At 39.6% G+C, this 13,629-nt stretch overlaps 1 protein-coding gene across 31 annotated transcripts in view; it reads right to left on the bottom strand.

Annotated features, from left to right (window-relative positions):
* rims2a (regulating synaptic membrane exocytosis 2a) overlaps positions 1 to 13,629 on the bottom strand; it is a 112,008-nt gene that overhangs the window by 13,601 nt on the left and 84,778 nt on the right. For 25 of the 31 annotated variants that reach the window (XM_058053505.1, XM_058053500.1, XM_058053495.1 and 22 more), the window contains 4 exons: positions 11,213 to 11,313; positions 8,616 to 8,782; positions 7,825 to 8,064; positions 87 to 304 (listed from right to left, as the gene is read on the bottom strand). In XM_058053505.1, coding sequence (XP_057909488.1) covers positions 87 to 304; positions 7,825 to 8,064; positions 8,616 to 8,782; positions 11,213 to 11,313 — 726 coding nt within the window. Of the gene's footprint in view, positions 1 to 86; positions 332 to 7,824; positions 8,065 to 8,615; positions 8,783 to 11,212; positions 11,314 to 13,629 lie in introns of all 31 variants that reach the window. The other 6 variants (XM_058053510.1, XM_058053514.1, XM_058053528.1 and 3 more) reach the window with 2 other exon arrangements.

Below are 13,629 nucleotides of genomic sequence, written 5' to 3'. Positions count from 1 at the left end.
TGTAACGACATAAGACGACCACAGGACAGATGCACATATAAGACGCACAAACGGACACAACGGCGATATGAGCTTTGACTTCCTACCTGTTTGGCTTAGCTGAGAGGTGCTCCGGCTCTTGCGCGACATGCCAACCATGGCCTGCATTTTGGCACCAATGCTGGAGCGCCTCTTCTTGTCGTCAGTGCCTACCGTGCCTACTGCCGTATCCGACTGACTGCCGTCCGTCTTTTCCAGGTTACACATGTCACCGCTGATGCTGGTGCTCTTCGTCAGGTTCATACCGCTGGACGAGCCCATTTGCCTGTTTTTCATTTTGGATGCAAAGTCACTGTCAGCCACCACCATTGACATGGGGGGGAGGGAGGGAATAAGGGAGGCGACAACAGAGATGGCCAAAGGACAGGAAGACCAGCAGAGAGGATGTGACAAAGTAAAGGAGAGGATGAAAACAGAAAAAGGAAAGACGACAGGAGAGGGAGAGGAGATGAGGAGGTGTGGGGTGAAAAGAAGAAAAGCACAGTGTTCAGGTACAGGAATTCATGACAGACATTACAATATATAGTCCAGGGTGTGTATGCCTGTGTGGCGAGCTTGACATTTATTACTTAAACAGCATCAGGCTGCACGTTGTAAGTGGATAGTTAATATTTACAACTCAAAACAAGACGATGTGTGATAGGATTGACTCAAGTTTTTTTATCGACTGCTGTTCCCAAAGTGGCGGCTGAACGGTGTGAGAGTGGTTAGCGCGCAGACCTCACAGCTAGGGGACCAGGGTTCAATTCCACCCTCCGCCATCTCTGTGTGGAGTTTGCATGTTCTCCGCGTGCATGCGTGGGTTTTCTCCGGGTACTCCGGTTTCCTCCGACAAGGGTCGTGGGAGTGCTGGAGCCTATCCCAGCTGTCTTCGGGCAAGAGGCGGGGTACACCCTGGACTGGTCGCCAGCCAATCACAGGGCACATAGAGACAAACAACCATTCACACTCACATTCATACCTATGGACAATTTGGATTCGCTAATTAACCTAGCATGTTTTTGGAATGTGGGAGGAAACCGGAGTACCCGGAGAAAACCCACGCATGCACGGGGAGAACATGCAAACTCCACACAGAGATGGCCGAGGGTGGGATTGAACTTGGGTCTCCTAGCTGTGAGGTCTGCACGCTAAACACTCGACCGCCGTGCAGCCCATTCCAAAAACATGCTAGGTTAATTAGCGACTCCAAATTGTCCATAGGTATGAATGTGAGTGTGAGTGGTTGTTTGTCTATATGTCCCCTGTGATTGGCTGGCAACCAGTCCAGGGTGTACCCCGCCTCTCGCCCGAAGATAGCTGGGATAGGCTCCAGCACCCTCTGCGACTCTCATGAGGAAAAGCAGTAGAAAATGAATGAATGAATGAATGTTCCCAAAGTCGATGGATACATTTTAAAACCAAAAAGGCCTTAAGCATTTCGACTTTACTGTAAGATGTGAAGGATCCGACCTTGATGCTGCTTAGCAGTCCACCAAACAGAAAGAAACTAAGCTAATGGTTTACATTTCTGTGTCATATTTTTTGTCTTCTGCAGAGTTGATTGTCTTGTGCTTCCTATTGAGGGCGCGGCCTAAATTAACATCTTATTTTAGCTCATCATGTTACGCTATTTTTGAAGGGTGCTGCAGAAGTCATCTCATCAGCAGTACGGACACCCTTGGGCTATGGATCACAATGGATAATGTTTAACGTTAATCATTTATTGCATGTATGGGGTTCTTTTATACAGCGTGTACTGTATTTCAGTCATTTCAATTGGGAAAAGGCAAATCTTGAAGATGCCTCGTACCTGGGAATCAATATCGTTATCTGGCGGTACCAATTTCTTTTGTGTGTGTTTATGTGGTAATAAATATTTATTTAGTTCATAAACACTGTGTGCCTCCGGATCGGTTGTGATCATTGTTAATGTTAATTGTGACTGATAATATAACTTTTCACAGCTCTTATTAGTAATAGTAGTAGTATGGCTGAAGCTAAAATACATTTTAGTCAAGAATCTATGATTACTGGTATTATGTTATCAAAACTAATAATCACTCATTGCAGTGCTGGCATTGAGTGGCATGTTTGGGAAGGAACGCTAAGTTTTGTCATCGCCGCTGAAAGAAGACAGATGTCCACGGTGTGGACACGCTGCTATGCTCTTCCTCGTAATCCGCTGTGTTTATGTGTTTATGCCAGTACCCGTGCCTCGGGGTTCTGCAGTGGATCAGTCTTCCCTCCACACATAAATATTGAAAACTTGCTGTGGCATCAGTGCCTTTAATTAGTTAATGTACTCCAGAAGCTTCAGGGAAAACCTGATTGTTTGAAAGGTTATTGGCTAACAAGCCCGTGCAGCAAATTCAGAAGCCTGCAATTTGATGTCAAGTTGTTCTAATAAAACGGGACACAGTGTCCCATACGGTATATGTAGTCAGCAGTCAGTATACTCCTAAATAAAATCAACATTTTAGAAGTACAAACTCTGCCAGAAAAAGCACAAATCAGATACACTCATCGCTCATCATGTCCGTGGATGTGCTGGATGCTTTTTCATTGGAGGTGGGAGGGATGGAGGCGTGGGTGCGCAGCGCTGCGCCAGACTGCGTGACTACGAAATTAGAGCCCTATGAGTCTGTGCTCAAAGCTCATTTGCCTAAGCAGGAGTATATCTGTTAATGACGTCAATGATCATTCGTTCATTCATTTTCTACCGCTTATCCTCACAAGGGTTGCAAGGCGTGCTGGAGCCTATCCCAGCTGTCTTCGGGCGGGGTACACCCTGTACTGGTCGCCAGGCAATCAGTACACTCACTCACTCATTGAACTCGGGTCTCCTAGCAGTGAGGCCTGCGCGCTAACCACTCGGTTGCCGTGCAGCCCATGTTAATGATCAATTTTTGTTAATTTTATAATTAACAAAATAGAGTCCTATTCGGGCTGCACGGCGGTCAAGTGGTTAGAGCGCAGACCTCTAAGCTTGGAGACGCGTGGGTTTTCTCCGGGTACTCCGGTTTCCTCCCACATTCCAAAAACATGCTAGGTTAATTGGCGACTCCAAATTGTCCATAGGTATGAATGTGAGTGTGAATGGTTGTTTGTCTATATGTGCCCTGTGATTGGCTGGCGACCAGTCCAGGGTGTTTCCCCACCTCTCGCCCGAAGACAGCTGGGATACGCTCCAGCACCCCCGCGACTCCAGCACCCCTGCGACCCTTGTGACGATAAGATAATGAATAATAATAACGATAATGAATGAATGAATGAATGAGTCCTATTCCCAAATCTACTAATGGGTTCATTAATGAGTCTGATCATATCCTCGTCTCATTAAACATTACTAAGTAAATGAGCTCAACTCTGAAGCCAAACCCTATTAATATGTTGATATAACTTTGACCTACGTATGCTCCAATCAACAACAGAACCCACTGGCATCATACGGTTCTTCGACAGTTCTTCCCTACAGTTTCGGCTCTCACGCTAATCTCACTTAGCAAATGTCCTTGCTTAAAAAAATAGACCTCTGTTAAGGTTTGGGATTTACACCTCTGGCAAGGAACATAATGTTCCTTATAATGCAGATTTTGGAACACATTTTTTTTTATCTAGAGCATGATGTTCCCAAGGAAGAGCAAAACCCGGACTGTTGTTTGTTTTTGGTTTTGTCAGCTTTAGTTACAGTGTTGGTCACACTCTGAAGGTTACTGAGAAAAAAGGTGACAAACCAATTACTGTCAAATGTAATAAACAAAAAGGATAGAAGGAAATGACCCAAATGTAGATTTGAAGTCAAAAATCCTTTAACAGCACATATCAAAAATCATATAAAAAGCCTGGCTTAGGTTATTCAGTGAAGTATGTGTCCATGTAAACTGCTGTGCTCTTAAACTATACATCTGCAATGCCTTTTCCGATCTTCGATGGGAAACATGAACTTTGCTTTTGTTAATGAGATGAGCTGTTGTTGAATGAGGTGGATGGGTTTTAGCAAATGGGATTCAAGCAAATATCCTTTCCTTCCTTTCAGTAATGATCGGTCCCTGTCCTTGAAAACACTGGTCTTACTCACATGAATGAACCGTTACCGGGGCAACGCGAGTGGACGATAGCGTCGAGGAGAAGAGGTGAGAGATTTAAAGTGCAAATGGAAGCCTGGACCCATCTTGGAGGCAACTGGACACGTGTGTGTGTGTGTGTGTGTGTGTGTGATTGCCTCTGTGTGAAACCAAAGTGCTCATAAGACTAAAACCACATTTGGCTGTTATGATGTTTTTAACGTGTAGTAGATTAGTATTTACACTGTGACCTGAATACACAGTGGATGAGTCACAAGTAAATATACCTCAAAGCCATGTTTCTGTTGAATCAGTTTGCTTCAGTGCATTCATGGTGTGAGCATGGCTGAACAATGAACAAACCTTTTACAATTACAAGCCAGCTGCCTTACAGTATTGGTCAATTTCAGTATTTTAAGGTCCTCGTGTGGGTTTAATTTTGTTTTTAGTGTGTGTTAGCTCATTATCTGCAGAGCCACAGCTGCATGTGGGTCTTCAACATAGCTGTTTTGATGCTAATGGTTGCAGATCCATGGTGTAGGCTAACGCCAGTGTTGTCAACAGCAGGAGATAAGAATGTATCTCGATTTAATGTTCCTTTGTCCTCTCAAATTAATATTACACTAAAATTGAGGAATTTTTATTTTTAGTTTTATTTAGTTTTTAGTGCAGTGAAATCTTGCTTATGTTGTTTAGTTATCATTTAGTTCTCACAAAGACCTTTGCACTTAAAATATTCTACAATATCAATCAACACATTTTTTATTATTATATATTTTTATGCATTAATATTAAAAATAAAATAGTAATTAAATTTATATTGTAGGGTATTTGTATAAGTATTTTATTAATGATAAATTAAAGTAATTGTTTAAAATTGTGCTTTTTGGCTCAATGTATTTGTATTGTGTGATGAGTAAAGCTAAAATACATACAGAAACATGATCATCGAATTTCTTATTGTGTGATTTCTCCGAAAAGCACAACTTGTGAGTTTATACTGTATACTGTCACAAGTTTATACTGTAATCGTCATGAAGGACACAGTTTATAGTCTGATAAATGCAGGGTTGATCCAGATCACTTTCAGTCAAGTATTGGGATCCTGCTTGAATACAGATTGGTGGGACTAAATACAGTCACGGTAAAAAGGAAATATTAGCATGCCAAATATGTTTTTAGCTAAAGATGCCAATGCTTTTTTGGTCATGCCTGTATGAAATACAACCAAATCAGCCTAATATATGCAGCCAAGGCCAAAAAAATTGTCTTTTTGGCTTATATGACTATACATCTTTAATATGTCTCATAAATTTGGTCATGCATTTATTTAAAAAAAAAAGTTTAAATGGCTTTTTCCCTTTCCTGAAAGTGACCGGTCAGTAGCCGACAGGTGATGAATGATAGCTGTAGCATGCCTAAAAAAGAGGTTGGGTAGGTTGTGGGAATGCCAGGGTATCGGAAGTGGACGTCACACAGTAACACACAGTAACACACAGTAACACATAGACATTCAGACAAACAAAATACTGGCAATACAGATACAACATTCAGCAGAGCGGCACAGATAACAGTGAAGCAACGTACAAAGTACAGCCATCAAAGATAAATATTGGGACAATTGTCTCAACACTCCTGAATAAAAGCCGAAGAAAAAGCCTATAAAAAAATCTAGCGTGGTCAACTATGGCTTTTAAGTTACATTTACAATCGTTTTGCATGTTTATTTTTCAAGAAAGATTATATTTCAGTGTTTGTATTTTGCACTTTCTATGCTCTTGTGTTTTTCCACTAGTTCTACTCCTTCCCGAGATGTGTATTTGCAGACAGTTCACACTGCTGTAGTGTTAGTCCTATATAAAGGGGTAATGCTATTAGCGTAATGAGTTTTGACTCAAGACAAGAAGATACTGAGTATTACTTGCTGACAAGTAGAACTAATGTGGATCCTGCTGTGAACTCAATTTGATGGTGGGGACATTGTATTAGCTTTGTAAGCCACTCTTGCTCTCTCAGCTATAAATACGTTTCTTCTTGACATACTTTAGTTTGGACAAATAGGTCAAAATAACTCTTTTGGGGCCGCAATAAAAGTGCCATCATTGATTGGATAATACTCAAAATAGCTATAAGGTCCTTACTGTGATATGGAGTTCACATTTAGTGACCGGTGAGTTTGCTACAAACGCCCCCTTTTGAACTTTGACCTAAACTAATTGCGTTATTATATTGTGGGATGTAAACAATTGTGCATAATCACAGGATCAATTTAATGTATGATCAGCAGAGAGCTAACAAAGCTACACTGTATGTCTAAGCAGTGGGATGAAGCTAATCCAATTTAGCCCCCTTGCTATGTGGGGGCTTCTGATAAAAAAACAGCAGACGATCCCTGAAGATCAACTACTCTCTTATACCTGGTTTCTCTTGAAATAACACAAGCATGAAAATGTACATGTTTGGTGCTTGTGTGTCTCTACTTGATATACAAAGGATCACCGCTTTTCGTGGGGGATTTATTGTAAACATATTAGCGACTGGCAAAAATCTGTGAGGAATTAAGGCCCTGTCCACACAGGAATGTATTACTGGGTGAAAACACACATAAGGAACACATACAAAACTGTGAGAAATCAAAACTACTGAAGAAACAAAAAAAACGCATGTGTATCTGTCGTCTTCCATTTCCACTTGATTTTTTCCAGACTGATGATCAAGTGGAAATACTTGTGCCAGTCAAAATAATCTGATATTATACTGGCTCTTCGACAGAGGTAGAAAACCTCGATGTCGTCATTTTCAGAAAGTAGTGTTTTGCTTGTTTGCATGGCCGCATCATTATCAGATTTTCGCACTTTGCAAGACATTTAAAAAAAAATACTTTAACCTGAAAACATTCCTATGTGGACGGACACTAAGCGTTTTTTAACAATTTTTGACACAGAACTTTGCAGCACGCAACAATAGCGTGTTCATGGCGTGTTTTGGGGGGCACAAATGCTGAATCAAGAATGCTTGAGGATCCACTGTATGTATGATATTTATTAATGATTTTTGTATGATATATATTGTCCTTGTTACACCAGCAAACGTAATAACTGCCCACAAACGTAATACAATTTGCTACTGCAAACGTAATACTGAATTCATGTATGAATGTCATAGTTATTACATTTGCAGGAAATTATTAGATATGTGGGAAAGTGAAAAAATACACAGAAAAAATATTATTCAAAGAGTATCGTTTGAATACATTAAAGGAATCTTTACTTATTAAATTATAATTTATTTTAAATTAAAAAAAGATAAGATAATTGTGATAATTGCAATTGCTTTAATAAAATTATTATTATTATTATATTTTATTATTTTTTTGATTATTTCTTCCCCATATACACACAAAATCACACATACATTAATATACTGTAACTAAAACGCACATGTAGGCCCACAAACAAAATGTAATAATAATGCAATAATTTGTAATAAATTCAGTATTATGTTTGCAGTGGGCAAATTTTATTACGTTTGTGGGAAATTTATTGCATTTGCGGGATTATTACATTTGTGGGCAGTTATTACGTTTGCGGGTGTAACAGTCCTCCATTTTAATGAATGAGGAATAGTCACTCTACCTTTAAACAACATTTTGTAAACGTGCAAAATGGTGGACACATGGCAACTGGAGGCCTATATTGACTACTGGGAGTGTGCAGTTCGAGGCTGCCACACTTGTTACCTGAGGTCAGTCTCTGAGATACTCCGCTGGTGCAAGTCGTCTTCTTTTTCCAGCAAATCTTCATGACGCTGTTCGTGTGTGTCTACTTCGCTCCCTGATCCCTTTCTCTCTCCCTGCACCATCCCTTCCTTATTGGCCCTCGTCCCATCCCCTCCGCCTCTCCCGCCCGCCTCTTCCTCTTCTAGTACTTCAACTAAATGCTCATCCCCCTCCCGAGACGGGCTCCTTGATCGTAAATGGCTGTAGATGGAGACAGAAGCAAGACAGCGGCACATGCACAGCAGAAAGAAAACCAAACAAAGCATGAGAAATGTCAACAAGTGGAGAAAGAAAGCCAAACACACTTAAGTAGTACAGCCAAGATCAAAAGCAAGTGAAGACAGAAACATAGACTTACGGCAACGTATCATGCAATACGGTACATTTGTTTTTCTCTCATGTAAGAAACACCAACATGATGAATGTGTTTGATGTTTCCGCAGATGTGGACAAGCTTCACCCACAGCTTCAAATCAGTGGAGTTCAACCATTTGGTTCTAGATTTTTCTACAACAGAGCCAAACCTGAACTCACCGCGGGAGGGGAGGCGAAGAAAATGGCAGTGCATTTTCATCGAGAGGAAAACCATGTGCAAACAATTTCAATGCAGAAAATGTCTGAACATGGGAACGTATACGGGAACAAAACACATTTCAGCTGTGGGGGATTTGTCCACTTCTGAAAAAATGGATTCACGGTGAAAAACGTCGAACGTCGTCTGGCCCCCCCCCTCCCACTAGAGGTCAGCCTACCGGATCTTGCGGTTTCCTTGTGGCCGTTCAGACTGGACAGACATGTAGCTCGTGCTGCTGAACCGAGAGGCACTACTGGTTCTCGACACAGCGGACACGTCGCTTACATCACTGTCTGAAGACTTGGCGGACAAGTTATCCGAGCCCCGTGGATCTCGACTGGAACGCTGGAGGCAAGACAAAAACAGGATAACACAGGATATGGTAACCTTTTTGTGCAATGCAGCCGATTAACAATAATAAAATAGGAGGTATAAAACCATAACTTTAGATAGCGTTTGCTGAAACAGAGTGTTATTAACTTCTCCGTTTCATGGGTGACTATGATCTATTATTAGTCCATATGTCACCAGAACACTACATACGTATTATGGTCACTAGGTGTCAGTATTGTTCATCACCTTACATTACATTACCTCAGGGGTGGGCAAATATTTTAATACTATTTTTACACTAACTTATGCTTATTATATTCCTTGAATTATTTTACATTTTATTTAAATTTTATTTTATATTTTACAGTTGTGTTGTTTTTTTAAAACTAAATAAGACATCCGACCTGCAAGTCATGTTGCCAGTTTGCATGTTTAAAGTTGAAATACGCAACTGGCTGGATTCAAATGCTTCGTGGACCACATGTGGCCCCCGGGCCGTAGTTTGCCCACCCCTGCATTACCTGAACTTATTTTTTTGCTTCTGAATTTGTCCTTTCTTAAGCTTAGATTAAATACTTTGGAGGCTAACGAGTTAGCTAGGTACCTTGCTATGCTTAACGCAGCAGGAGTCGCTTGTATCCCCTAGCATGCGCGTAAGATGCTAATTACATGCTAATTACATGTCAAATTGACATCATAGTGAGGATAATAATAATAAATAATAGACTAATGTCATGCGATTGACCCACGGATGCTACAACAAGAAGGAACCAATGCTAACACCAATGCTAAAGCTTAGAGTAAATACATTGTAGGCTAACAAGTTAGCTCGGTACCTAGCTAGTATGTTTAACGCAGCAGGAGTCTCTTTTATCCCCTAGCATGCACGTAAGATGCTAATTACATGCTAAATACATGTCAAATTGACATCATAGTGAGGATAATAATAATAAATAAGAGACTAATGTCATGTGATTGACCCACGGATGCTACAACAAGAAGGAACCAATGCTAACACGTGAGTTATTATGTCTTATAATCACTTGTCATATCTACTATATTTGATAATACAAGAGTAAAGATGATTATAGGAGTGTTATTTAATGTCTCCACGAATCTAATAATGCTAAAAAACATATTTGTTATGTTTGGAACCAATTAACCGCAATAAACAAAGACAGACTGCATATGTAGATGCTGAATCATTCCTGCTGTGTTGATGTGTATGTTGTAAATAAAGTTTTGAAGAATAATACCAGGTGAAGTCATGCTAAGTGCTCAGCGTGACAAAAAGTGAGTGATCTTTTCTGGTAATTGTGAACATTGTTTTGTCAATGGCACTTCCGAGAACTATATTATTCAACAGACAAGGACAAGTCAGAAGCTCTCATCTGCTTTTTATAGCCAACAGAGCACACTTGGCTAGCGACGTATCATGTGAGCGTTTTCATAACACAGACTTAAAAGGAAAGCTGGGCAGCCACACATGAGTTTGTCCCAGACGATAGCAAGACAACAGACTCAGGCCAAGGTCTCCACAAATGTACGGAGTAGTAAACACTTAACTCTGCAAACGCTCAATGCCACATTCCTTGGCTTTAATAGAAGTCAGGAGATAGTTCATCCCATCAACTAAAGACATTTTGACATTTTCCTTCAATGTGAAAAATTCAAGTACGTTTACAATTTTTCTTTAATTATTTGACATTTTATTTTCATTTAATTTTATTTTATATTTTACAGTTTTGTTGTTTTTTTACTAAATAAAACATTTTGACATTTGCCTTCAATGTGAAAAATTCAAGTGCCTTTATAATATTTATTGAATTATTTTACATTTTATTTTCATTTAATTTTATTTTATATTTTACAGTTTTGTTGTTGTTTTTTTTTACTAAATAAGACATTTTGACATTTGCCTTCAATGTGAAAAATTCAAGTGCCTTTATGTATTTCTTGAATTATTTTTAATTTTATTTTCATTTAATTTATTTTATATTTTACAGTTTTGTTTTTTATTAAATAAGACATTTTGACATTTGCCTTCAATGTGAAAAAATTCAAGTGCCTTTATAATATTTCTTGAATTATTTTACATTTTATTTTATATTTTACAGTTTTGTGGCAACATAGAAAACTTTGCCCCTTATGGCGGTGTGCCACAAATACACACAATACAACACAAATACACAAATAAAACTTTTTTTTTTACCCTTGCTCGTAAACACATTGCTAATTTAGCGAGTATTGTGACCGTTTTAGATTGTGTTTTTCTGCTAATAAATGTAGCAACGTGTTCTGGTCTCATTAGACACTTTTGGAGAGTCTAGCGTGAAAGCACGTTCTTGGCAACAATTAGTCGATGCTGCTGTGAAATTTGATTGTATCAGCTCAAACCCCTCCCTACACAAATGCTCAACCGTCCATCATTTTATGTTTTACCTTGTGGTAGTCCTGCTCAAGTCGTGAATCGGAGCCAGCTCCCTGCTTGTACTTGTTCATCTTCATCTTCATCTGTCTCGTCCTCTCCTCCATGTCCATACCTGAGCAGAGAATGACACATTTCATACAGAAATCCAGTATTGAGTAAAATACCTGCATGTGTGGGGAAATATTATATATACAGCAGCGAGACACAAGCTTCTGCTGTGCTATATAAAAAGGACAGATCGTGGGGGGTGGAGGGGGGGCTGAATGGTCTGCCTGGTCAGCAACAATATACTTGAGAAACAATCTCTTGTCGGGTATCTGGTCTTCATAGAGAGCATTGACCCGTCGTGTTTACACCAGGCCTATAGTTTATTACACGAATGCACACGTGCTCACACACACACACACACACACACAGAAAAAAAAGCTAATAAATGGAAAGCGAAGAGATGCACATTGATTTTTCTCATACAATTTTAAATTCGAAAATTAAATTTTAATTAACACATTATAATGGGACTGTCTATACAGTACATACAGCCAATGGCATCCTAACTCGCGGCTTTCTGGTCTTACTGGACACTTTTGGAGACAAACATGAAGGCAGGTAGTGTCAATCCCTCATTTTTCACAGTTAATTAGTTCCGGACTCAACCATAATCAGTGATAATCTGATCACCCTGATGGTCACCTTTGCATTAAAAAAAATATTTGTGCAAAGAAAATTTTTATTTAATTATTTTCTAGCCAATTTGCATGTTAAAATAAAGAATCACTTGTTCTGTTTTAGGTTATGAATGAAAACCTGCAAGAAAATATCCCATTTTGGTATATTTCATGACATCAGGGCAGCACTGTTAACTGATATACTATTTCTGTTATAATTTATTGATGAATTACTGTACAAAATGCTGTAACTTATTGACGTATGATTATTTTTTGTTTGATAAATGCTTCATTTGCTAAGAAGGTAAGCAAACCACGTACATTGCAAGCCACTTAGCATGCACAAAAGTAAGATTCATTTTTTTTTGCAGGCTTCTGTCATAAATCAATAAATAAAACTGTGTGTAAAAGTTAAAAAGGTTAAAAGTGCAGAAAAAAAAATCATCCAAAAACAAGAAGCCACAAGCGTAAATCGTGAGAAAAGCGTGAGAAAAGCGTACAAGACAAGTGAGTTGATCGGAAGTGGGTGGGAAGGGCAAACCAGGAGGATTCTTGGTGTAACAAAAGAGGAAGCGGAATTAGAGAAGAAACACGATGAAAGAAAGACAGACCTGAGTTCGTCCCACTATGTGAGGCCGTGTCTTCTGGGTTCACATCCAGAATGGACAGACACAGACAGAGGAGAGGAAGATGGGTGTGAGAGGGAGGATGTAAGGAGGGATTGGGGTGAAGACAGAGAGAAGGCAACACAGAAAAAAAGGGGATAGGGCATAGGGAGTGAAGGATTAGGGGAAGGGGGACACAACACAACAATACGACACAACAATGACAAAGCGATAGTCAAACAGCAAACACAGACGACTCAAACAAAAACACCAACACAAAAATTCCACCATGGGCAAAGTGAAAAGTCAAACATCGAGATGTGAGGCCTGATGAGGCTGAGGTAGAGGCTGAGATTGTCATTATTAGAAACTAGAGACGACGAGGGGGGGGATTGAGGAAGAATGAAGATCTGTGCTTGAAAAGGAAAAAAAGGTATGTCATAATCAAGACATGTTAAAGCGCTGAACCGGAAAGCTGAGCTCTGTAGACTCGGAGGAGCAGGAGAACGGCGGCTAGCAGGAGAGGTCAACAATAAAGTCTTTATAGGCCAACTTTGTACAGACTGGAAAATAGCTTTAAAAGAATAAATCAAATGCAAACATGCTAGAATCAGGAAAGCACACCAAAGAGCACACAAGTAGAAATAAAGCGTACAAACATCTGTATACCAAGTCTAAAAGGAAGTCAAACATTTTGTATCCTTTCACACAATTTCTCCATTCCATCCTCCCTTTCAGCAATACTAGAATATTCTGACAAATATTTTCCTTGCCTCCACTGCATAAATAATATCCAGTGCGGCTGTCTAAGCAAGCACTTGACTTCTTATTCTTCCATTCCAACCTCCTTGGTGCCACAACCTGTGTGTCATCTAAAGCTAATTCTGGAGATAATTTATCCTACGCTTAATTAGTTCACAATTCAGGTCAATGACGGCTTGTCATGTGAATTATTAGGAAACTATGTGTCCGCACTGGTTAGCATCTCTTTTTTGGGTCAAATATTTACACCAACATTTTGCCATATGTATTCTTAACATATACTATATAGTGATACATACATACAGTATATGGTATTGGAATTGTGCTACTGCTGAGGTCAGAATGAAAATACAAAAGAGCGTCAACTCCGTGTGAGTGTGTGGGGACGATCCACTG

The sequence above is a fragment of the Doryrhamphus excisus genome, chromosome 17 (assembly GCF_030265055.1).
Source record: "Doryrhamphus excisus isolate RoL2022-K1 chromosome 17, RoL_Dexc_1.0, whole genome shotgun sequence".
NCBI lineage: Eukaryota > Metazoa > Chordata > Actinopteri > Syngnathiformes > Syngnathidae > Doryrhamphus > Doryrhamphus excisus.
Note: the sequence above shows the minus strand (reverse complement) of the source record. Positions and strands in the feature narration are given on the sequence as shown.